Source organism: Coturnix japonica, chromosome 1 (assembly GCF_054131305.1).
Source record: "Coturnix japonica strain WE chromosome 1, WE-NBRP24, whole genome shotgun sequence".
Taxonomy (NCBI): domain Eukaryota; kingdom Metazoa; phylum Chordata; class Aves; order Galliformes; family Phasianidae; genus Coturnix; species Coturnix japonica.
The window spans coordinates 77,293,243-77,319,160 of record NC_140663.1 but is presented as its reverse complement, the minus strand read 5'-3'; the positions used below and the strand labels follow the sequence as shown (position 1 = coordinate 77,319,160).

Genomic DNA, 25,918 nt, shown 5'->3' with positions numbered 1-25,918 from the left:
TCAATGACCTGATCTCAATTAGAACTGATCCCAATTAAAACAAAACCAGCATGCACATAAAATCAGGTAATGAACAGGCAAAGGTGGGGGACTTCCTCATTTGGCAGAAGTATTGATTTATGCTGACTTGAAAATGATTGCAAAACCATGGTGTAAGATTTAAAGTTCCAGGAAACCAAACACTGCAAGTAAATCAAAAGCTAGTAATGGCAGAAGTCATTGTATCATGTGTCACTCTGAGCTCAGTGTAAATTTTTGTATGGGGTGGAGAAGATCTGCTTGCTGATTTTAGTTATGATTTGTGTATGATAAAATGAAATACATAAATGTCCTTTTCCCTTTCAAGTTTTACTTACTCAGTAGACACCATGTACACAAATTAAACAAAAATGACAAGGCAAGGCAGTTCTTTCCATTCCTCTTTCTAAGCACTGCCTTTCCCAAGCTATCATTTCTTGATATGAAAAACTGTGGACTTGGTGTAGAAGACTGAGGGAAAATAGAAGAGCTGTTGGAGGGCAGGTTCAGAAAGGACCAGGATTTGCTAGGAGCATAAAGGAATCCTTCAGCAGCAGCACTGACCTGACTCACATTCGCGTAGCACTTGGTCCTGTAAATTCCTAAACACTGTTGATTCACATTAATAAGATTTTTCAGGCTAAGGACCTTGTAACTTACCAGCTCCTCGTAAGCTGTGGAAATTCAACTCTTGTGGTTTCATCAAGAGGAAGCTTGAGGAATTACGTGCTGGCAGGATGTTAGCTCCTGAGAAGCCTGGCAACAGTTCTGCTTTTGTGTTTATCTTCCAAAAAGGCATAGGATTATGTGGTTAAGGGAGTTTGCAGTGTCACTGCATTAGTTTTCCAAGCACAAATGTAGTGTTCAAAGATTTGTTTCCTTGAGAACAGACAGCAAAAGATGTAAAACACAAAAAATGATGTTGATAAGCACGTATTATATTGTCTTTTTTAGATGGCCTATGTTTGAACTCCACGAAATATATTATTCTGGATTGGAACTGGAGAGATCAGAAACTAAGGAGAATGATGGATATCCCTGAGGTATTGTATGAGCACCTGTATATATAATATTCTGTGTACTCAGTGCTTTTGATTCCAGCACCTTGGTCAGTAAGGATTTACTTCTGTAAAGCAGACTTGGCAGTCTAGGAACACAAAAACAAGTCAGTGTTTGAGTCGCAAGTCTTTACTCTCAGATCTCAAAATTACCTCTTGAGAAAGTTGGTTTCTTTTGTTATTGTTGTTGTTACAGGTCACAGCTGTGACTGATACAGCTGTGCTGTAAATTTCGGCTGTTTATGCTCGTTAGTTGTTCTGCCTGTTCCTGGGAAATTCTCAGTAAGGGGACTTCATGCAAAAACGTTTCCTCAAAAACTAAATACAGCCTTGAATGGCATTTATTGGTCTCTGAGAGTAACATAACTTTGTACAGTCAGTACCGTACAGTTAGTTTTTGGAAAGAGGTTGGTTACAAACTATGTAGAACCATCCATCATTTGTAGTCTCTTTTTAAAATAGCTCCCCGTGCTTTTTAATTCTGTAATCAAACTTCCACATTAACTGCTATGACAAGATACTTTTACCATATGCTGTGGACCATCAGCTGGTATCCAGACAGCAGAAATAGGTGGATTCCTCTAGTAGTCCTTGCTAGAAAGCTTCCATTTGACTGCATGTTTTCACAGGCTGGTACATGTTCTACAGTGGGAAAAGACTTCCTTACATGTAGATAGGAAGCTTTTTCACAAGTGAAAGAAATGGTCAGTCATTACTCCTCTGCACCTGCCTCCGTCCTTGAATGTGCTGTATTTTATAGTCCCCCTCACACAGCAATGCAGCTTTCTAATAATCTTTGATAAGGCACCCTGCAAAAAATACACTGCAGAAATGAAGCAAAGAACAGCTATGCGTACAGAGGCAAGGAGGCTCCCTCTTGTGGTAAATGCTTGAGAATCTTTTGTACAGTGCTAGCACTGAACTGTAAGATTTTGAAGAGCAGAGAACCTGCATTCACAGGCATATTAATTACCTCAGGATAGCAGCACAAGTGATGGTTGCAGTGGGACAGATTTTTGCAAGTCAGCTCAAATAAATATATGCACAGTAGCCTATGGGTCACCCATTGAAAAAATAGATATAGTATTGATAACATTTAATTTGGGGATATTGCAAACCAGAACCATCTTTTTCAGTTCTCTGTAGGTAGCATCACAGCATGAATACAGGTCAGAATTTTGATTTTGGCTCTATTTCATTAAGGGACAATGACCATTGGTGAACTTATAGAAGTAATACTCAGGGTTAGTTTTAGATAAAACCAAGTGAGAAAAAAATATATATATCATATATAGTGTTAATCTAAGGGTAGATCTTTTATATACAGTTTCAGAATAATGAAAACTGCCAAATACGTGCTAATAATAGTCATGGGTTTTCTCAGAGAAGAGATGATTTTTAGTGCCACCAGCATGAGAACTGGCAGTTCAATGCACTGTTTTTCCTATATTAGTTGTGGAGGCAAAATTCTGCTTTAGAAATGGAAACAAGCCATAGAGACACATTTCCATTGCAAACCTCTCTTTGACAATATTTTTGTTATATGTTTAAGGTGTTACAGTGCTAGATTTCCTTTTAGTTACACTAGACTGTGTATTGAAATGTGCAGAAAACAGGAACAGCTGGAAGAATATGTGCCTTGTCTACTCATGGGTAAATCCATCGCTTCATTTTAAAGGTGCAGACTAGCTGCTGTTCCTGTCCTCATCTCATCTTCAGTGGAGAATAATGTTCAATGTGGTGTAATCTGAAATGTGTGTGTGTTTATATATATACACATATGTATAGACATATATATATATACACACACACATATATATACATATGCATACATATATATACAATTAGAAGTACATGAATCCTTTCCCATGATGGTATCTTTTTGTATTCACTGAATGGATGATGGGTGCTTTTTTAGTTGCCTTTACATCTCATTCATTAATGCTGGTGGATTCTTCTTTCTGTTTTTCTGTCCTTCACTGCATTCATCTTAAGCAGTGGAGAGAAGTAAACTCACAAAGAAACCAGAGGTCAAATGAATGAGTTTATCAGGCTGCTTTTACAAGCTTGAATTACACTATAATGTAAAGGTTTACATAAAAATCGATCATGTAATTTCAGATCTGAGCAAAGGACAAACTTTTCTCTTTGGAATTTTTCTCTATAGAGGTTGATGACCTGTCTCAATTCTTCAAATTATTATTATTATTATTATTATTATTGTTGTTGTTGTTGTTGTAAGATTAACATACAGTTTTTCAAATATTCTGCTAAACGGTTTATTATTTCCTTCTAGAAGCAATGTAAGCACTGAACAAGTTTCACGTTTTATTAAAGCAAAAGGGTTTGTAAGAAATATAGTCTAGTTAGACTTTCTTACATCACACATTCTTGTGCACAGAAGGGTATAAACCTGAGGAGAAGCTCAGAAATAAGTTATTCATGAGCAGGAAGAATGAAGCTATAAGGAAATTCTAGGCTTACCACAGTGAGAGAATCTTCTGTTCCTGCTGAAATATGTCATCAGTTCTTACCCTTGTTTACATTTGTCTTTGATCTTTAGATAAGCAGTACGGTACAGTAATATCCATGCTATAAACCGAAGTACTTTGCATGTGGCTTAGTTACACCTGACCTTCGTGCTCACTTTCATTCAGGAGTCTCAGCCCCAGACATTGTGTTGCTGCTATAGTGCAGAACTACTCTTGGACTCATTGATGAGGGTTGATACGCTGTAAAGTCCTACAGAAATCTGGCAGCCCAGGATGGATCTCTTGCTGTGGCGAGTTTATCAACTGTGCCAATTACTGTGTAGCTATGTTAGATGAGACTGCAAGGAGCTGTAGTTGTACCTTAGGACTGCAGAGCAAATGTTAAAGCAGAGGCCCCATGGTGACCTGCAGCCCCTCACGAGGGGAGTGGAGGGGCAGTGCTGAGCTCTGCTCTCTATGACAGCAACAGGGCCCAAGGGAATGGCATGGAGCTGTGTCAAGGGACAGGGTCTGCACCACAGGGTGGCGGGCATGGAACGGGCTGCACAGGGCTGTGGGCACGGCACCAAGCTGCCAGAATTCTGAGAGCTTTTGGACACTGCTCTAAGACATAGGGTTTGGATTTTGAGTGGTGCTGTGTGGGGCCAGGAGCTGGACTCAGTGATCCTTGTGGGTACCTTCCAAGTCAATATATTCTGTGAATCGGGGAAAATGGTACCATTGTAGAGCTAGGGGCATTGTGAGGGAACTTCTCCTTTAATTTCTAGTTTGATTGTAAAATACCTGAGTAAGTAAATAAAATCATGGTGTTTAGCTGAAGCTTTACCATTAACCTTTGATGCTTTCTTTGAATTTTGTTTTCCTCAGATAAAGAAAGAAACAATTGACCTACTGGAGATGAGGATTATAAAGCTGTGCAGAGAGGGATCTGTGAAGCTGGGACTCTTTTAATAGTTCTACCCACAAGGAAGTGGTTTACAGGTGGATTTTGCTTCTATCCTGACTGCAAGTAGTCAACAGTGATTAAATTAAGAATTTTTAATTTTCAGATATGTTTGATGCAGAAAGAATGTGCTGTGTAACTTTATTCTGAGGTTCCTTTTAATAATAAAGACAGAAGTGTTATTTGTACTTTTTTATTTGGAGTCTTTTATTGTACAGGCAGTGCAGCAGCAAAGTCAAATGTATGCTGCCTTCACCCACAAGATTTACTATTACGTGCCACTTTTAAGAGCAAAAGTGGGTGTGAAAGTCTTTGTACAACTCAGTTTACCTCTTTCTCTCACGGGACAGGTAAGCTAGCGCTTGCCTTAAAATATCTTTGAAAATGTATGAATTTTAGTTATGTGACAAAATATAGTATTTTTCTCTTATCTGTTGTCTAGCTGGCCAAATCCTATTTTTTGTTGTTGTTATTACATGATAAGTTATGTTTAAAATATCTGTCCAGCAAACTGAGAGTTCATTGTGGTTAAACTATTGAAGTATTCAAAGAATATTCTACTTTTTGTCCATTGGAGTTGAAAAGAAATTGTCTATGGGTGATTCTTCTGTCTTGTGAGTAGAAGGGTGCTTGTTTTTTGCTTTTTTTTTTTTGCCTTTTTTTGCATGGCAAGATCCAAATCAGACATTTTTAGAATTGATTACCTGATTGTGCTAAGCAATGCAAAGCATCTTAAGACTTTGAATTGCTTCTTAATCGACAGCAATGAGTGCAGGTTAAGAAAGTTTATTTGGTTTTACAAAATAGTGTTGTGTATCCAGTGCACTCAGCCCCTCCAGTCCTCCGCAATGACATCCAGTGAACTGGAATAGATCTTTTGTTTTATCACATTTGTTAGTTGGGCAGCTGTAGAAGTGAAGGGAGAAGAAATAATGAATCTGAGATTATCAGCTACACTAGAATCTGTGCAGTATCTGCACAAATGAATGAGACATAACAAATGCTTTTGAACTGTAGAACAGGAATAAGTATATAAGCTTTTTCAGGAAGCATGATCTGGGTGTACTGACCGAAGTACACAATCATCTGATTGGTACAAACTGATCGTGGCAATCCATACACAAATGTAGAAAAGGAGGAAGAGAGAGATCTGGTTAATAAGTAATTCCTCATCATAATGCAGATCTGAACAAGCAATACAGTTTCCCAACAGCAAAGACTGTATCTCAGCTTAAACACTGTCCAGCACAAGTGTTTTGTTCCTTCCTCTCACCAAGAAGAATATGAAGAATAAGAAGAGTTCTGCTCCACAAGAAGCAGAAACACGTGCTTCCAGGTGTCCAGATAACACTGCATTCAAACAACAGAAGCTACCGGCATGGAAGCCCCAGCTTACCATTGCATCTGTGCTCTCCACTTTCTTTCTCACTGGAGCATTTTGCCTTTCTGTGGGAGTCTCCCTCATAGTAGCTGCAAACAGCGTCAGAGAAATCCAGGTCTGTTTGGAGGGGGGTGTTTGGTATTATGATAAGAAAGAAATGGACTGTATTTGGGAGGGCAGGGAGGGGGAGAGCATTGAATTTGTGTGCTTGGATAGAGATGGTAGCATTGGCTTTATGTCTTGCATGCGTCCAGCAGCCAATATTCCTGTGAAAGTTCTCAGAAAGATGGTCACTGATGAGAGCCAAGCTCTGAGTGAGTAACTGAGAAATAATATCTGAAATATGGGCAGTAATTCTCACCACTGGGTGTTAATATCTAAGTGTCATTATTTCTTCCTTCAGGGTGTTTGGCACTAGGAGATAAATATTTGCTTGGGCAAAATATTAAAGTGCAGGGAGCCCTGATGGAAGCAGAATTGGTTAAACATGCTTCTGTTAATGGACTCCTGGTTGGAGCCAACTCTCAGGCACTACACCCAGACTGTTCATGAGTGGTGAACCATAATTCATGTGGACTTTCATCAGGCGTTACTTGGTCAGCCAGACCAAGCTGCAGAGGTGCTTGTCTCTCAGCACTCCTTTGCCAAGGAGCAAATTTGGAGGTTCTGCAACAATTGTCAAAAAACTCTTAAGCAGCTTTTAAATAGGGATTTATGAATGTTCAGTTGAGGCCAAGTCCTGATTCTCTATACCTCTGTTGATTTTAACAGTTTTGTTGGCAATCCAGAGTCACTTAGAACTGCTCTGAGAGGTCTTGTAGCTAAAACACTGATCTTCTCCTGCGTTCATGTCCTCTAATGCAATGTCTCTGCTTGTTCACTTCTCTGACAGATTGATTATTCAGATAAATGTTCAGATTGTTCAAAGCTTCGTGAAAATTCCTCTAATTGGAACATCAAATGCCTCTGTTCCATTAATTTCACACTAGCAGAAGATATGCTGGTAAGTGGATATGAGAAAACAGCCAAGTTGCTCAGTACTTCCTGATAGTTTTGTCCGTACATGATAAAATATGCTAAATTTGTTCTGTAGAACACCTGTCTAAATTTTCTTTTTACTTTTTAAGGATGTGAAATACTCAGAATGTTACTGTTTTGCATTTGCTGTTGGTCTGGGGCTTGTGTTTAAAAGTAATCCAGATCAGGCTGTCTCTGCCCTTGGATGGGAGATATCCAAAGAGAAAGTGGGGATGAAGGGAGTGGTGTTTGCCTGCGGAGGTGATTTCTCTGAGTCAGTAGAGAACTCTAGCCCTTGGCCTGGAGTTGTTACTGTACTGCTTAACTCTTAAATGAGAAAGAAATATGAAACTTTGACCACTTGTCATAAGTAAACCATTGCAATCCTTTTTACGGGGATTACACTGTTGGTTTCCAGGGTCCTTGAAACAATTCAAGTCTAGCAGTGGCATTCTGCAGTTTCATTTGGGAGAAGTATCCTTCATTTCCTGTCTTGGACTGCTGGTTGTGTTGCCAAGGCTGCTATAACGCCTCATGTTCTTCAGAAGGGATCTTAACGCTTTGTACTGCATAGATGAGCCCTTCAGATTATAGTGTGATTAAATTGTAAAGTCGCTTTGTGGTACTTCAGTATTAAATGTGTTGTTAACGTGCTTTGAGTAACCCTTAAGATATAGTTACGTCTGAGATCAGAAGTTTATTTAACTGGATAATGACTTTTGAAGAGATTACTAAACCTCTTTGTTGCTCATATTTGCCTGCTTAACGTTCTCCATTTAATTACAGGACTGAGCTTTCCAAAGGACTTGGATAATTGAGGAGAGGCAGTCTTATTTTTCACAAAATCTGCAGGAATTAAAACTGATGGCTCTTTTTTGAAGTTGTTTCGGCATCTTCCTTTTGTAGCAAATGGGCGTCTGACTCCATTCAATAATTCATACTCATTACAGTTTCAGGACCAGTCATTACTGTCTTGAGTAAAATATTAATGATGCCTTTTCATTTTAGGTTTGATGTTGTGTTTTAAAGTATGTTTAATTTTGTGCCAAATACAAAAGCTTTCAACTAAAAGGATACAGAATAGAAGTAATTAGTTAGAATGTAGTTACCAAGACACGAGTATGAATTATTCTCTCTTTCACACTTTTTTTGTAGTTAATAGGACTTTTTGTCTACTTGAGCTCACCTTATTGAAGAGATGCATTCTTGAATTCCAGGGTGATGTCTTTATGTACTATGGTCTGCAAAACTTCTATCAAAATCACCGTCGTTACGTGCTATCAAGAAGTGATGAACAGTTGTTGGGCCGAAATGTAAAAGTAAGTTTTTATTCTTCGTATTATGAGAACAGTACTTTTTACCAGGTCTGTCTTTGACTATATGGAGATCTAACTAAGCATAACTGTAAATTTTTTAAGATGCCTCTGGGGGAATGATAGAAAGGTACAGATTTTTGGTGTTCAGTCTCCACTTTTATGATCGTTAAAAGCAAATAACAGAGGAAAGGTGAGTAGATAAACAGGGGGTCAGTCCAGTGTTGTAGTTTCCAAACCTGGTCTGTGTAGGCATAGTGATTAAACATGTTATCTCTTAGACTTAGAGATAACATTTCCTTCTAGTCTTCCTTCTAGTTGTCAACCAAAAACCTTTTAATCTGTGGTTTTACTATAGGATTAGGGAATCAAGTTGTGCAGTCTTTCATTATGACATCTGGCTTTGGAGGTGGACAAGAAGCTGGAAAAGGTACATAGTGAAATAGGTCATCATGTAGCATTCTGAAAAATGCAATTCAGAAGTTTGTATAGGAGGCTAGATGGCATCTCTTGCGGCAGTGCGTGCACAAGGGAATTGGAGACTGAAATCATGTTAACAAAGGTTTTTTTTACTTATAAATAGAGAACATGGTTTGTTTGTTTTTGTTGTTTTTTTTTTTTTTGCTTAGAAGTAGCATTTCCATGTACTATCCTGTCAGCAGATATGATGATTGTACCATAATAATCCGTTGTTTTTATTGAATACTTCTTATAACTCTCAAGACATGTTCTCCATGTAACAGTTTCTCCAGGTGTCTGGTCAGCTTGTTTGCATTCAGGTGCAACAGCTTTTGGCTATTGTGCCAATCAATACACAGCATAACTGAGCCATTTGGAAATGTTTTTGTGCTATAATCGGAAGGCTTGCAGTTTCTCATGAGCTGGGGTAGAAAAGAGGCGATACACTGGAGGTGGGTTTTTGGTTTTCCTGCTGTGTTTTCATACATTAAGATTTCCCCGTGCTGAAGGAATGTCGCTAACTCCATCTGCTGTTCTACATCACTGAAGCACTGCAGGTCAAGATTATGAAGAATGAAAAATAAGATATTGTAAGGTAAAGTCAGGACCACACTGGAACACATTAAGTTGAAGCTATATTACAACAGCAGATCCCCAAATGGCTTTTTGTGGTCTGAGGTTAGCAAGGCAGCAGTAAAATTTGGAGATTATATTAGGTTTGCTTACTGTGATATGGAAGCTGTTCCTCCACTATAGACTCGTTCATCTGGATGTTACTTGAATGTGAGCAGAAGGTACCGGAGACCTAATTATTCAGTGTCCTTTCAGAAGGAGTGGGAGGAAACCACCAAAGGAAAATCCCCACAGTTTTTTTTGTCTGATTGTTCTGCAGGTTCAGAAGACCTACTGTGCACCCTTTGCCGCTTACCAGAATGGAACACCAATGGCTCCTTGTGGTGCTATTGCCAACAGCATGTTCAATGGTAAGTACCTTCTACATCTGTTTTACTAATTTCCACTTTAAACCATGATGTTGTCCCAATCCAGATGAGTATTGCAAAATGTTGTCTTTCTCCCACAAGAAGTTTTGTGTGACATTGGTACTGTAGTGAATAAGGGCTATGCTTCCTTCATTCTTCTATAGCAGGCCTGAGGAACTGCGTCTTGACGAAACAGGGAACAATGCTATACACAATAGAAACAACATACTTCCCTGCTAAAAAACTGGGAGAACACACATTCTACCTTCCTGCAACAGTATGCTTTGAAGGAAGTAGTGTGCTCTTGACATTGGTTCAGACCTTTAGATCTGTATGTTTGCATTCTGTTCTTTGAATGCTGGAAGCATCCATGGTCTTATGTGAATTGGTTTGATCTTGTATACAGTTTCCCGGAGGATGTAATTTGCTGTTAATACATATAGACTGAAATCTAGAAGAGAGGTCCTTGCCACAGAGACTAGATTTCAGATTGGATTTCTTTGGAAAGAAGGAAGACAAAAACACTTCCATGCACTTCTCCTTCCACTGATTCATCCCTTTTAATGTGTTAACCCTGTCTGTTTTTGGCAATGCAGCAGCTACCTGCAAGTAGCTGAACTGCCCACACCAGAGTACTTGTGAAGGGCAGATGTAGTAAATTCCAGATCCGTTTGATTTTCACCTGTGTGTACACCTGCTCCTGCTCCTCTGGAAATCTGATCTACTAGGCTGGGCTCAGACCTAGGCCTGCAGAGTTAACTCTCTGTAGTCCACGTGGATCAGAGGTCCTGGCTTCTGGGACAGAATTCTGCAGAGAGTTAGGGATAATATGACATTAAAATGCTAAAGGGTAAATCTTCCAGCACCTGCCTTTATATCAGTCCTTAGTGCACAGCATGGTGCCAGTTGCTGGTGGTGTGGGGGAAGCAGGTGATGTCTGAATTACCACTTTGCTTGCTCAGTTCTGTTCCTCTGCTGTGACAGGCTTATTTCCTGCCATAAGAACAGTTTTTAACTCAAGCTAGCAGATAAGGGAAAAGCTGAGTGAACTGCAAGCCCTGCTAATAAACTAATAACAAACAGCTGGAGATGTAGTGAGAACAGGAAGTTGGAACTAAATGATCTCTAAGGTCACTTCCAACCGAAAAGTCATTCTATGATTATTATTTTTTCTATTCATTTGAAAGGTGTTTCATTGTATTGGTTTTGTTAGTCATGCTGGCCATCAGATTGACTGTCTTTAACTCATATGTGTTGCTTCTTGTATTCCCTGCAGATACTATTGATCTTTCTTACAATGTGAACTCGTCTGTTATTCAAGTGCCGCTGCTGAAGACTGGGAACAGTTGGTGGACAGATAAAAATGTGAAATTTCGCAATCCAGAGTCGCACAATCTCTCTGCTGCATTTGCAGGTAAGAATGGCTCTGCTGGCATTCCTTATTTCTCAGTGGCCGTCACCTTCCCTCTCTCCCTCCCTATATGCAGAGCTTTCCCGTTCTGAAAAGGGAATTGCCTCTGTGAGAAACAGCTGGTGGTAGAAGCAGTGTTAAAGGGTGAATGAGAGCAACAGCCAGATTTAGCCAAATTGTTCCTTTCTTTTCCCATTGACCATCAGAACTGGGAGAAAGCGGTTTTGTAAGAAACAGTTAATCTGTTTCTCTGTTAATCAGAGAAGGCAAGGATGCAGTCTCAATATTTTCTACTGAAAGCATCTAAGGAAAAGTGCACATCATGTTTCCCTTCTTCCTACCTTTGCAGATCTGTAGGTTAATTGTGAGCCATGCAAGACCTATGTCTTGAGTAGCTATTTCCAACAATTGTTTGCTAGGTCTATTTCCTTGTTTAGATTAAACCATATTACAGGCTGCCCAGGGGGCTGTGGATTTTCCTCTGGAGATATTCAAGACCTGCCTGGACACCTACCTGTGCAGACTTATGTAGAGGGCCCTGCTTTGCAGGGGGTTGGACTCAGTGATCTCTGGAGGTCCCTTCTAGCCCATGTGATTCTGTGAGATTGAAGTAGAACTAAAAGCACCGTGTTCTGGATCAGGACATTGCTGTGCTGGATACAATAGGCACGATGCATCTCCCTGCTTCAGGGAGAATGAGTTATCTAAGTAGTTTTCATGTGGCAGATTCTAAATATGTATGAAGGATCCTTATAATAAGAGAGTAGGTTGCTTGCTGAAGAGATGGAAACCCAGCGTATACAATATGTTCATTTCTGCAAGGCACTTGTTTCTTTTCCTGTATTTAAAGCTTCTAATACAGGCCAACCCCTGGGGGCTGTTAAATTGTTTATTCATGTTTGAGGTGAGTTGAGATCCAGGGATGCAAAGCATTACCAGCATATATAATTCTGTGGTACTGGACAGTCTTGCCTGTCTAACTTCTCTCATATTCTATGTTGGTTGTGAGCAGGCAAAGAAGTTAGTAATTAACCCCTGTTTTTCCTGACAATATGTCTTTCCTGTTTTCTTTTGGTTATCACTAGGAACAGCAAGACCTCCATACTGGCATAAACCAGTGTATTTGTTAGATGAGGAAGATGAGAAGAATAATGGATACATAAATGATGACTTCATTATCTGGATGCGAGTATCAGCCTTTGCTACGTTTAGAAACCTTTATCGTCGTATCAGCCGGAAAGGGCAGTTTACTGATGGCCTCCCAGCAGGGAATTATACTTTCCATATTTCCTACAGTATCCTTTCATATTATCCGAGGCAATCCTTAACTACTAGATGGTTGCAATGTGATAGCAGTGGATGGGATTTGTATAGTAAAATGGCAAAGAAAACAAGCAAAACATTCAAAGCTAAATCATTGTGACCTGACTGTAAGGGTGATGACTGTTAGGGTGGAGTTTCTCTACCCAAGCAGATTGAATTAAGGCTTGTTAGACATGGCAGCACCCAGCTTTGGGTTTGATTTCTGCAAGGCAGTAGTAGGTTTTGCAGAAAAGATAGACCTGGAAGATGGGAATCTGGAGAGGTGGCTAAAATATTCAATCTTGGCCTAGTCAGCTTTGCAGTTACCATGGCTGGGGCACAGAAGTGCCAGAGGTAACCCTGCCAGTGAGAGCTGTGCAGCATCCCTGTATCAGCAGAGCCCTCTGGTGGATTTCAGCCGTGGGCTGGTAGGAATTTTTGTGCTGGTGAAAAAGCACTCACCCACAGAAGTGTGAACTTTGCTGACTAAAGGCCTCGTTTTGTTAACAGGAATTACATTGTGGTGACTATAAATTTCTCCTCAGTTGGAACTAATGCAGTTCTCTCTGTGCCTTGGGAAGGATTTTGAGCCCTATGTTTTCTCCTGCTGGAGGTAATGTGATCTTTGTTAGCGAATCCTTAACATCCTTCCGTCAGACTTACCTGTTTCCATGTTCAAGGGGAAGAAGTACGTGATCCTTTCAACCATGGTGTGGAGTGGAGGAAGTAACCCGTTCCTGGGAATTGCCTATTTGGTTTGTGGTGCAGCAGCATCCCTGACAGGTTTTATCATAACTGCCATCCACTTAAAGCTCAGAAAGAAGAAAACATACTTTCAGAGACGCTGATGTTCCCTGGATTGCTCAGCGAGGGCAAATGTGTGCTGTGAATGAAGAACGGCCAGCACGGATCTTTCATTCTTTCCCCTGAGCTCTGGATTTGCTTTAGTAGCAGGTTTGGTGAATGCAAGCAAATTGAGGGACACTGCTCGTCCATCATCCAAACCCAAACTTAAGCAAGGCTGCATTATTACTAATGCATGTATGATCCTAAATTTGTTTCCTAGGAAACTTGTAGTGAGGGGAGTGTCAAACAACGGATAGTGTAGTGGCTTGGAATTGCAATGGCAGCAAAACTAGGTGGTATTACTGTTCATCCAGAAGTCAAGGTCTGTACTCATTTCTTACTTAGCCCTTCATTGCTACAGTATTTCTATTGACTAAAATGCAGCTTTGGATGGGTAGAAAGTGAGATCTTGGTCCAACAAAGAGCTTGAGCTGATAGAACCTAATGCTGAAGCCCCCTTGTTGGCCGTGTGTGGGCTGACTGGCTTGGCACGGGTTGTACAAAGCTTTTTGAACTATCCTGGAAAAGCACACCGTTTATTTGTGTATTAGTGTAGGATAATCATCATAGTTCAATACTTAGAATGCAGATCATGTTTCAGAAACACGGAGTGTGTTTAAATCCTGTGTTGTGTTGGTTTTATATGAGTACCAGGAATTGCCTGCAGAGCCAGGTAGAGGATGTGAAAAAGTCAACTTATATTTTAAAAAAATAAGGTTTAATGGCATAAAGTAAAGGCTCTTTCAGTGCTAACCGTATCAGCAAAACTATCTAACCAATGCAACCTGCCTACTGCAGCCTTCCGTGCAAGACGCTGACACTCAGTGACATGGAATGTCTGTTGCACACTCAGGTCCCTATTTCTATGGTGCAGAAACTCAATGTCATAGGGAAGCTGTGTGATATTATCAAGTCTGGTTTGCTGTTAAAGATGCCCAGGTCTGCCTTTAAAAATTTATCGTGCACTTTGGACATGGAACTGTGGCAGGCAGCCTCTGTGGAATCAGAATGCAATGTTTCTTTCAATGTCTGCCTCTTAATTGTGTCGTGGGCAGCGGAAAACATGCTGCTCAGGTTCACAGCCTGGCCTGTCATTACAAGCTTGTTCCACTGATGTCTTATGCTGATCTTCTGGGTTAACACACATCGTCTTCTGCTCATCCCGGTCAGGGCCAGTCCCTTCCATCAGAAAGCTGTGAAAACAGGGTTCCAGGATTTCAAACAACCACATCTAATCCTGCCAGGGGCTTGGGAGAGCCCTATCCCTGACTGGACTGGACAAGACAGGGCACGAAGCAGTGCATTTAGCAATGCTTAAGCTCATTATTCTCAATCACTTTTAACAATGAGACATGCTCCTGAACCTTCTCAGTGCTTTTGAAAATGTAATCCCATGCAGCCCGCTGGAAGGGCCCCGCTGGTGTTGCTGACAAAGCTGAATCAGGACTTGCAGCTCCAAACAGACCACAGGACTCTTATTTTTTTCCTTCCTAATGCTTTTCCCCCCCATTCTCTGTGTGCATGTGTGTGTGTTTTCTTATTCTTTTTTTTTTTCCCCCCTTTCGTTGTTTCTTTTTGTTGTTGTTTTAATCCTGTGAGAAACTGACTTTCAGGAAATGATGTGTCATCTGGGTGCTTAGGCCACAGCACGGTTGCCATTAGTTCTGTTTCTTCATGGATTATCTAGTAAAAATGTTACTGAACGGAATGAGGAATGCGTTCCAGTGATTTGGTGTCTGCAATAAAGAAGAAGGTATGTGGAAAGTGCAGTCTTGCAAGTAGTGTTAGCGATATGTCTGTTATCTCCCAGAGGTTGCTGCAAAAACCTGGCTCTTCTCTTGAAACACATGGTGTTTTCCAAGTCCTCTGCAGGGAAAGCTGTCTTCAAACCAGTCTTCCTGTAACTGTTATTACCCAAGTCTTTGTTTTTAGGAACAAAAGCTCTTTTTCACCTTGCCACAACTTTAAATACGTCTTCCATCCTTATTGAAGGCCGCTGCTGTTATATGAACAGCTCTGCAGAGCGTCTTGTCATGTTGGATAGCGCTGCCTGGCCCACAGCGATGGTGGTGGCAGCTTTGATGAAGTGCTTGCAGGAGATATGTTTGCATGGGATCTGCTTTGCTCATAACGATAGAAAATAAAGTTTTAGCACCCTCCTTACGCTGCCTTTTGTGCAGCGCAACAAGTAAGCGGATCTTTTTCAGTTAGATGGTAGCACTTGTAATCTTACTGATTCAGTACATAAACATCCTGGTTTAAGGCTGCTGAATGAACCTAAGAGCTGTACCTGGTATGTGTAAATGAGCAGCAGCACCGTGAGTGCTCCATTGCTAAAGCCATTCACGACTTACTGCCACGGTCTGCAATGTTCGGGCATAGCAAAATCATTAAACTGTTCGAAGCCTTTTCCTACAGATGCCAGCACTTCAGAACACAGCATGATACACAAGGTATGTAGATCTCTGCTTTCAAAGGAAAATAGTCTTTGGGACTGGATTTCATGAAAGGTATCTGTATCCATAGAGGGAGGCGTTAAACAGAAGCAGCAATTACAGGATATTTCAGGAGTGCTTCAGATACAGAACGTTTCCAAGGCTTTCTAAGGGTTTACCATTTCACACCTATACATCCAGTGTCTGTTTGCCGTGGTTGGTTTTTCTCTGTTACACAAAGAGATTTGCTTCTCCCATGTGAAAATAAGATAACCAAGCTGGTGTCAGGGTAAAGTCAGAGAGAGAAGTTCAGGAAAGGGAGGGCTTGGAAAATCAGATAATATGCAGAGAGGACTGCATTTCAATTTGGATTTAAGATCTAAAATAGCAGAAAGCAGCTGCTTCGCTGATCAGGTGGTGCTGTATTCCTTGAGTTGAGAGCAGTATGGTGGGAGAAAGCTGATTTGAGAGAGAAGCTGAGCTGCTTCTGTGTGCTCTGTGTCCTGCTCCTCCACCCCAGGCTATGGGAAACCAGGCAAAGGAAGAGTCGGGGCTCATTTGGCTTCTGCTTAAATTTCATGAGTGTGTGAGAAAGTTGTGTTCCTTTGTCTTTTTCCCCAATGAGATTCCTGAGGAAGTAGCATCCAACCCTGCCCATAGCCCCGCTGGTCACAAGTTAGTTCGCCTTTGGGGGGTTACTGAGCTGCTGCTGCTGAGGTACGATGGGGCAGCTGCTACTTGGCAGCACAGAGAAACATCACAACAGCTCAGGACAATAATAAGAACATCTGCAGCTCATAACAGCCCTCCCTGGCGGGTGTGCCAAGGCATCCGGCACAGCAGCAGGGGACGGCTAGGATTTAGGGCTGTCAGTGCTTCATCCTGGTGGGTGGCGGGTGATGGGAGGAGGTGGCAGTCCTGCGTGGTCTGGCTTCTGCTGGCTGCTACTGGGCCGTAGGAGGAGGGGGGAGGGCTGTTCAGAAGGCATTTGAGAGCCCCGAGGGGCATTATGCTGAAAGCAGGGTGTGCTGCTGGGATGGCTGAGCAGCTTAGCATGCATCAGAGCCCGCTGGTGGCCTAAGTGGGATATAGAGATAAATCAGAGTGGGAGAGAAGGTGAGGGTGCAGAACTTGAGAAGACACGAGCCTGTTGGGCACATTTTGGGCTTTGTCAGGATGATTTTGATTGCAAATGGAATGTCCCACACGGCGTAAGTAAATAGGCTGCATTTTGTTTGCCTCGAAACTTACCTGTTCTGTCAGGAATTCTCATATCCACCAAAACAGGTAATAGCAAATGTGACGGAGAAATTATGCATTAATGTGTCAGGTGTAATTTTAAGTGTTCTTAGTGTTCTGAGAGACTGTGCTTTGGGAATGACTTTTTGGTTACTGAGTCACCTTAATAGAGTAATAGTTAATAGAGTAATAGTTATTGCAGAGAATATTCTTGGTACTATTTAATGCTAACTCACATACTTATACACGTACCTTATAAAAAGTCAGATTTGGAAATAAGCGCAAATGTTCAAGGTATGAAGATGGCTGTAGTTAAGAGCAGCCTTTGAAGTGGATGCGGTGGGAACTGATTTTTGCAGGCAGCTTCACTCATACTGGGTATCACGCGGCTGCTGCTTTCATTATGGCGTGAGCTTCAAATCTGCTACAGATGCGAAAGTCATTAGAAGTTTGGAATAGCAAATAATGGTTTCAAGTCCCTCGATGCTGACAAATTTAGTATCTGCCACTGTTCTGTGCGGGAGCGCTGCCAGGGAAGGTGTAGATTTATGGAAGGGGTTTGGTTTGATCATCAGTGATTTTCCTCGCTTTATGCAGACAGGCAGCTCTTGGCGTACGTGGTTTCACCTTCCTCTACCGGGTTGAAATCCTCTACCGGCATGAATGCGATATTGAAACATTGCTGTCAGAACTGAAATTGAGTTGTTATGTTATTTTGTCTCCCCTTGACGCTCAAGTATTGGGTTTTGGTCCCACTTAATCTTCTTCCCTGCTGCCAAAATAGCGCTGTGTTGTGGTTTGCTCCCATGACCAAAGTGGGGTGTTGGGTTGGAACAGGAATGGAAATTCTCAGAGTCTGTGGAGCTGAAGGAAGATCTGAAGCCCCACCAACTTGTTAGAAGTTACAAGCGAGGTTCCTGGGAGCGCACTGAGTGTCTGGCCCCTGCCAGTTTGGGCAGATCCTGAGATCTCATTATTCCAGTGGCGCACTCTGTGTTGCCCCACAAAACTGATATTGAAGCCGTCTTACGTGAACCTACAGAACCGGGATCTGTGTTATGTCAGCATCCGGCTGTTGCTGGGGGGGGGGGGAGAATGTCCTCCTCATTTATGTCACTCATTAAGAGCCTTAGGAATTTTATAGATGGACTGTATGTGTAAGAGGATTGTTTTGCTTTCTGCGTGCACCTTCCTGTTTGATTGGAAGGCCGCCGCCTTAGAGGAGGAATCTCTGAAATACTTCTGTCCTATAATTTACCTGCCAGGATGGAACAGTGTATGAGATACGGTGTTCGCTGTGCCAGATATGACTTCAGACAGGATGCTGTGTAACGATGTGAGGGCCACTTTCTGAAGGAAGATGACTTTCAAGGGTGGTAGCAGAAAGCTCCAAACTGCACTGTGTTCTGGATACTGGGAAGGTATTATATACATTAACTAGAATTTGGACCAGGCATGAAACTGAGGCTGGGATACCTTTTGCAGTAGACAGATGATTGGGTGTTACTGATCAGTGCAAGTAGTTTTTCCTTCCAGTTGCTCTGCGCTGTTGGGCAGGACGTGCTGGGGTAAGTTACCTTGTGATATGGGCAGCTTAGGGATTTTCTCTGGGATTTCTTTCTTCCCCTGTTATGAGTTTCATTCTAAAATTATCCTCATAAAATCTGAAGAGAAAAGCAGATGCTTGTTTGATGGATCTTCTCTCTGTGTCTAAACAAGCTTCTTTTTATTCTGCAATTGCAACCCTAACTGAATTCCACATACATTCTATCATACCTGTGTCACACGTGCAAATGAGTCTGTGTTTTTGTATGTGTTATATGCTCTTATCTCTGAAATAGAGTACAAACTAGCAGCGAGATGGAGGTGAAAGTAAAGGCTGTTAAGCACAAACATACTGAGCGTAATAGGTATGTACAATTTATTTAAAATACTTTTGACCATACATTAAAAAACCTCACTATTTATACAGTCTAATTTCTAGCAACATATACAGATACTGAGCAACTACGCTACATGCTGAGGTAAGAACATACTCAAGCCAAAGAAGGCTGAAATACACTTTATATCCATATAGCTTCACATGTAAAAATGAGACCCATTAATTGTACCTCTGCTTGCATTGTGCATTGGGGAACATCACTCTTAGGTCTGTCACACAATTTACATTTGAGAGTCGATGTTTAACAGTTTGTAGCATACACTTTAAACCCAACTATGAGAAATTCCAACTAAGCCCGAGCAGGTACAATGTAAATGTTGAAAGCAGTGAGGAAAGCAGCAGAGCAGGCTGTTTTCTGTCACAAAAAGGGCCTAACTCCATTCTTAACTATGACAGATGCTGCTGCTCAGATAATAACAGCATCGTGGCTGCTTGAACATAACCCACTCTCTTACACTGCCTCAGCCTACTGTTACGGTCATTGTTACACTGTATCTGGCCTAATATAAAAATCAAATGCAGGTTTCCAACACTGTTAACTAATTTTACCGAATTACTTACATAAATCCATGTGATCCACACAGATATTTTTGTTTCAAAGCCTGAAACCTCAAAAGTTTCTTCAAGTGAATTGGGAATTGGGACACCTTGGTCACACCTTGGTGCAACCAACCAACCTTCCACCCCTTCAAATAAAGCGCTGTAATGTCAAAGTTCTGACTGCTGCTTTGGGCAAGAGCGCATACCTGCCTGTTTAAGGAGAGCACAGAGGACTGTGAACTAGCTTTATCACACAGATTAAGTTGCAATTACATCAAGAATACAATTTATATGCAGGAAATTCTGCAGCTAGGCTTTGTATGCCACCCTCTGTTGCCTACTCAGATTTAGACCTAGGCTCTGAGTTCTATAAGACATTACCATTCTCATGATCAGAACAATGTAGAATTGAGTTTTAAGGCATCAGAGTTATATGCAGACACTCTGCAGAAAGACTTAAGTCCTCAGTCAGGGTGCTGTTCTGTACAAGCATGTTGTAGCTGTTCTCTTGTACATGACTTTGGCTTTGATGGGGATGGGAGCCACCTCGTGTCAGGCCCATGGGCAACACCAAAGCTGACTTAAATGAAGTTAGGAAAGCAAACAGTAACCATGACAGTCCATAAAACTGTGCTAACGTGTAGCTTGGGATTTTCACATTTATAAATTAACTCAGCATCCTCCCACCAGTGCTGTTACAATAAAAATAAAGCTATTTAAGAATCCTTATCTACTACTTAAAGAGAAAAAGCTGTGCTTTGTTTCTAACAAGATTTAAAGAAAGTAAGTGGCAAATAGGACACATCCAAATGGTTCCTGTTCTGGGATTACTGAGCTAAAACTAGGCTGGCCAGCCTCAAGCAGAAGACTGGAACATTCCGAAGATAACAATTCAATTAATTAAACGCTTCTCAAATGGACGCTCTTTGGGACAGCAATTGTTCTCAGTAAAAAGCACAAAAGATTCCCAAATCTTTAATAAGGACAACCATAAGCAATGCCCTTGGCCCGAGGGATTTCCAATTGTGCTACAAGTACCATCCGTGCTAAATGCATGTATGTATTAACACAAAACTACGCACCGTTACAATATTTGTGTGCTTCTTCAAGCACTCGCACAAGTATGTACATATCTTTCTTTGAATGTGCTCACCTCTTAACCTACAACAATAGATACTGCTGTGGGAGAGGGAACATCTCACAACTCGCTTCAGTCACCTTGAATGCCTGCATGCTTCTTGCAGAAGTTTAATTCAAGGCAGACACCAGTCAGAGCAGCCTTCTAGTAGCAGGGAATAAAGTGAAAGCATTGGCAATGTAATCTGCTTGTAAGACTTCAGACTGTACCTGCCGTATCCCCCCCCGATCAGGGCACAAAGGCTGACTGGCTTAAGGCATGAGGCAGAACAGAAAGTGGGTTGTACAGACAGCAGATCCTAGTTTCAGAAGCCTGACCAAAATGATTGATAGGAAACTTCTAAGGAACATGTAGCTCATGATTCCCCATCCTGTGAACAAAAGCCAAAATGAACATAATTTACAATCACAACCATTTTTAAGCTGTGAAGTTAATGGAATTTCCAGAGTTCAACACTGTTCGTGCATTTTATAGGGTACAATGAAATTCAGAAGCTGTAGCACCTACGTATCATAGAACAATAGAATTATCTGAGTTGGAAGGGATCCTTATCAGTCATCTGGTCCAACTCCCTGCAATGAACAGGAACAGCTACAGCTCCATCAGGTTGCTCAGAGCCCCTCTAACCCGACCTTAAATGTCTCCAGGGATGGGGCATCCACCACCTCTCTGGGCAACTCATGCCTGTGCCTATAGATTTTAGAACATCAGAAGTTTTGATTGTGGGCTATTATTTTTCCTTAGAAATAGTACCATTAGCAAAAAAAAACCAAAAAAAAAACAACAAAAAAAAAACGTCTTTCATACTTTCAACAGTTGTTTCTCCAAATTCACCATTCACATCTATGAATTATTGAAGCTAATCTTGAAGAGATCTTCTCTCACGTCTGACTGATAATTGTACAGTAGTGAAAAAAACACACACCAACAGAGCTCACGGTTATAAATGCAGCTGAAGAAAAGGCAGAATGACTGGTTTCCCAGATTTCCAATAATACATCTTTTGGCTCAACACTGTATTATTACTTAAGACTAACAGTATCAAAACAGTGTGATTAAAAAATGAAATCTGTCAGCTTTATGAAACCGGCTTTTAAAAACAAGCCACGTTTGCCATCATCCTACCTTACATATGAGCTAACTCGGTTCATCTTTACTGCTGATGGAATGGGCCGTGCTCTGTGGTACCTGGTACACCAACTCGTCAGCAGTGCCCGGCCCCAGCTGTCCCTTTGGTGTGTCATACAGTGCCTGTGCTGAGGATGCGCTGTCTGTCCTGGACAAGAGCTTATTGTAAGTTCCCACCAGTGAAGGAGCTTGATTCCCTGCTGCTTTGAAGGTGGAAATAGAAGGAACACTGAGAGGTGTGTTGGGATGACTGGACATGTCCATGACTATTGGAGTCGCATATTCTGGTCCAGTTATAGGCAGTGGTTCAGCATAGGCATGATAAACTTCTTGTACAGGCGAATTGTAAGGGTCCAAATCAGCATAACTTGCTTCTTTTCCTTCCTCTGGTTTGAAGGTTGATCTCTGATGAAGTGTGCCGACAATCCCGCCTACCAGAGGCTGAGCATACTCTGCATTGCAAACCCCAACAGAACAAAATTAAAATGCACTTAATGGATATTTTTCTTACAGCAGCAACACATTAAACACATCCTGTCAACAGCATCATGAAAAATATTATCCTGGATCAAAGTATTGTCTGGTTTCTGTCTGTTGTATCGAGGTGTTGGGGGGGGGGGGGGGGGGGGGGGAGGGAGGGGAAAGTAACCTTGGCCCAATAGAGCTATCCTACAGCACCCTGATAGCTCAGGTTTATCATTCTTCCCTTGTAAGCTACTGCTTCTTGTGCTGTAGATCTGTTTAGAACTAAGTGTTTTGAAACATGCTTCCCTGAAAGCTTAAATGTAAATGGAATCATCCTGTCTGGTACATGTGTAAACATGGCTAAAGAAGCAGTGCGTTCTTTATGGCATTTAAAACAAGCAGATTCCAGTTATTGCTCTAACCTGGGGAAGTGTCCACCCCCAGCACAACAGCAATCAATGAATGCGTACTTGCATGGGACTCACTGAGAGAACAGATCAGAAAAGGGCAGCGTTTTAAGAAATGTGCTTATCAGCACATTTGTTTCTATTCATTTCCCCTTCACCTCCCCCAAGCAAACATGAAATAATGAAATGCAGTCACATTTCTGCCATCTTTTCTCATTTTCTATACAGCATGTAGCCCAGGAAAACAGCAACAAAGTACCTGCAGATTCTGTTTGCAGCATTGTCGGGACTTCTCTTGGTCTGAGGTGACCGATTTCACTGCTGCTGTAGCGTACAGGAGTTTCTTCATGATCTGCTGCTTTGGTAGGGAGAAACTGCTTCATTCCTTTCCACCACCCTTCACACAGTTAAAAACAAGTAAATAAAAATGACAAGCAAGGATACTGATTCACTGTTAAGCTATTTACATGTTTTACACCACGTCTTAACTGTCTGCCCCCACTGTGGTCATTAGGTCCTGCTGCAGTGCTGGGGCAGTGCAATGACTTCCCCCCATGTGTCCCTTAATCACAGTGCTGCTCTTACCCAGCACATGAGCAAGCTTACAGAATGCAAGAGAAAAAATGCTGTAAAGTCATGTAGGAGGTCAATTTATAAATCAAATATTTACACAACATTATAACCCAGGAGTACATGAATGAATGGGCTGTTAGAATGTCTCATTCATTTTGGTTCAGAGAAGCACATTGGTGAATATTTGCAAAAAACTCAGAGACTGTTTTTAACTTCAGAGGGCCTGTAAGGAGTGACTGTGGTCATGGAAGTTCTCTTGGGAGAGAGGTTTGCCTTTGTTATACTCATTCCTCTCCCTGAGTAGCCAAAGCCCTTTTGGTTATGCTGTCCATGAATGCAATTTATTTAAGCTGTAAGAAACCATCTTGTAGGCAAAGAAGCCCAAGAACAAGCAGACTTAAAACCACAGAACAGTGTTTAACTAAGTATGAGGTAGCCTGTGGGGAGAGCACAAGCAGAGGTCCCACAGAGAACTGCAGCAACATCTTTGTACTACTGCATTCTGCCCAATGTCAGCATTCCTTTTATAACAGCCCCATGAACATTTAAACCAGCAAGGAAAAAAAAATTAGTGTATCCATCATAAGCATTTAAATACAGGAGATTTTGACACTTAACGTTCTAAAGCAATTATGCTGTGACCTGTCAGAAAACAGACACATAATAGAGATAAATGAGGTCATTAACAGGTTTCTTTTCTAATGAATAAGGCTGTATGTGAAACTGTCAGAGAACAAAGACATGGATGTGGCTGTTTTGTAGCATAAGGTCAGAAAAATGAAGCACAGTCAGTCATGCTGACAGTGAAAGCTTCGTGCTGCACCAGCTCTTTATGCTGCAGCACCGGAGTTTGTGGGACTTCTTCAAAGAGTTGCTCTGTGGAATTGCCTGACCTGAAGTTAATGGGGCACAAGATGGGGAAGACAGAAAACATAACCGGGAATACAAGGGGGATACTCAGGATCTGAGTAATCCCACATTGTTAATAGGACAATGGAGAAAGAGAAACTTGACAGGCTTCATACACCAAGATGAAATGGTTTGTTTTTTTCCAGCACAAAACAAGTACCAGAAATGAAAGACTATGACATGCACCAAAAGTTTCCTCGTAAACGATTTTTCCCCTCCTCATGCAATTAAGAAGCTCTAAACTTGTTTCATTTAAAAAAAGAAGACTGATGCTGTAAGTTGGAACTGGAGATATTTTCCATTTCTTCAGAAAACACAGAGAACAAAAAAGCCAAGTCTCATCAGCAGGCAAAAACATGACTACAGTTTGAAAATATGACACTAAGATTGCCAAGTAAACGATTTCATAAGCTCAACTGTTACCTGCGCGATCCCAGTAAGGTAGATCATATGTGCCCTCGGTTTTTTTCTTGCTGTGAGAAAAGGACAGAGTATTTTAGCCGGCCTGCCTACCAGAAGTATGTATATATATATCCATGCTCAGCAACCCATCACCTTGGCTGTAGCTGCTTCTCAAGCTCACAGCCCAAGCCCCAGCAACCCGGCCTGCTGCTACTGGAGAAATCAGCTTTCAGTAAAAGCTCTTGAAAGGAAACTATTAGCAACAAGCACTTCCGTTGTGCTTTGCTCTTCAAATGAACATTTTCTCATAAAGAGAAAATCATACTGAAAAACAGCCCTTCCAGAACTGCGGATCATGTAGTTCCCACAGCAACGCATGCAGAGTGCTTCATTCCCACACATCACACCAACATTCTACTCAGGTACTTTCATTAATCCATTCATTTACCGGTTTCTCCAATGCCACGCACAAACTAAGATAAGAATCAGAGTAGTGAAGACCATCACCAGCACTGGAACCAGAACTGCTGCCAACGCCACATCTGAAAGCCATTAAATTAAGTGGTGTCAGACAGAAGAGCTTCTCATAAATCAGTTCTTATTTTGAAAATTACTTGGGTAAAGCATGTAGTTTGCAGGTACAGCATCTATCACACTGGGTTCCCCTGCCAAGCTACCCTGCTGGATGCTCACACGGTTTGAACAGCCATTACTGTCTTCTCTCTTTTACATGTACACACAGCCAGTATTTTTGCAAGCTTTCCCAACACAACAGATAGCTTTGTTTCACTACACATACATTGTTCTCTTAGCAAAATGGTATTTTATCATTAACATGGAATGTTGAGAGCCCGGGAGCATGCAACCACTGAAGTCTGAACCTCTTATAAGAAGTAAATAGCACAATATCCTAATGATCACAACTCGTCCATGCTGAGTTTATGTGTGATGTGAGGGCATGTTCTGTCCGCTGCTACCCAAAGGACACTTCAGCAGTGCCTACATCTGCAGTGATCTTGCTCTCTTTCTGACAGCTTTTTAAATAAACAACATGAATACTGGTTTTGTTACCACATGCTGATCGATGTTTTGTTATAGCATAGAAAAACTGACAAGCAAACTTAAATTCAGCAAGCACATTTAATATACTGCAAAGTACTGGTAAGCAGTTCCCCAGTTTCTACTGCTTAAGTACAGATACCTTTGGTTACGCTTGGAGTCACTGTGGTGTTTTTTATTTCAGGTGTGAAAGTTGTTTTATCTGTCTGCAATGAAGTCTTCACCGAGTGGATGAAGTCCTCGCTGATGTCATCGACCTTGTTGGTGTTGTCCTGAGGCGGTGGTGGAGGCAGCATGGAGATTTTAGGGGCACGGACTTGAAGAGAAAAGTATTTACAAATGAGGTTGGCTTATTTTTGTGAAGTGCTATAGCTTTACTTGTTTCCTTGTTAAGAAAAGACCTGGAACACTTTGCTGTAAAATTTCCATTCATTTTATATGGTGAAGAAAAAAAGCTATGA

The 25,918-nt window shown here is 41.4% G+C and overlaps 3 protein-coding genes across 8 annotated transcripts in view; 2 read left to right on the top strand and 1 right to left on the bottom strand.

Moving 5' to 3' along the window:
• Positions 1-4,699, top strand: part of CMSS1 (cms1 ribosomal small subunit homolog) — a 206,304-nt gene extending 201,605 nt beyond the window's left edge. For all 4 annotated transcript variants that reach the window (XM_015876868.2, XM_015876876.3, XM_085525769.1 and 1 more), the window contains exons 9-10: positions 973-1,061; positions 4,436-4,699. In XM_015876868.2, coding sequence (XP_015732354.2) covers positions 973-1,061; positions 4,436-4,519 — 173 coding nt within the window. In that variant the 3' untranslated portion in view covers positions 4,520-4,699. The remainder of the gene's footprint in view (positions 1-972; positions 1,062-4,435) is intronic.
• Positions 4,700-4,845: 146 nt separating this feature from the next.
• LOC107320698 (cell cycle control protein 50C-like) lies at positions 4,846-14,998 on the top strand. The gene is made up of 7 exons (XM_015876846.3): positions 4,846-6,007; positions 6,785-6,895; positions 8,127-8,228; positions 9,574-9,664; positions 10,938-11,075; positions 12,158-12,367; positions 13,032-14,998. The coding sequence occupies exons 1-7, from the start codon at positions 5,795-5,797 to the stop codon at positions 13,220-13,222; spliced, it is 1,056 nt and encodes a 351-aa protein (XP_015732332.2). The 5' UTR covers positions 4,846-5,794; the 3' UTR covers positions 13,223-14,998.
• Positions 14,999-18,798: 3,800 nt separating this feature from the next.
• Positions 18,799-25,918, bottom strand: part of DCBLD2 (discoidin, CUB and LCCL domain containing 2) — a 48,865-nt gene continuing 41,745 nt past the window's right edge. For all 3 annotated transcript variants that reach the window (XM_015876825.2, XM_015876806.3, XM_085525396.1), the window contains 5 exons: positions 25,600-25,773; positions 24,847-24,940; positions 24,420-24,469; positions 22,774-22,911; positions 18,799-22,094 (listed from right to left, as the gene is read on the bottom strand). In XM_015876825.2, coding sequence (XP_015732311.2) covers positions 21,652-22,094; positions 22,774-22,911; positions 24,420-24,469; positions 24,847-24,940; positions 25,600-25,773 — 899 coding nt within the window. In that variant the 3' untranslated portion in view covers positions 18,799-21,651. The remainder of the gene's footprint in view (positions 22,095-22,773; positions 22,912-24,419; positions 24,470-24,846; positions 24,941-25,599; positions 25,774-25,918) is intronic.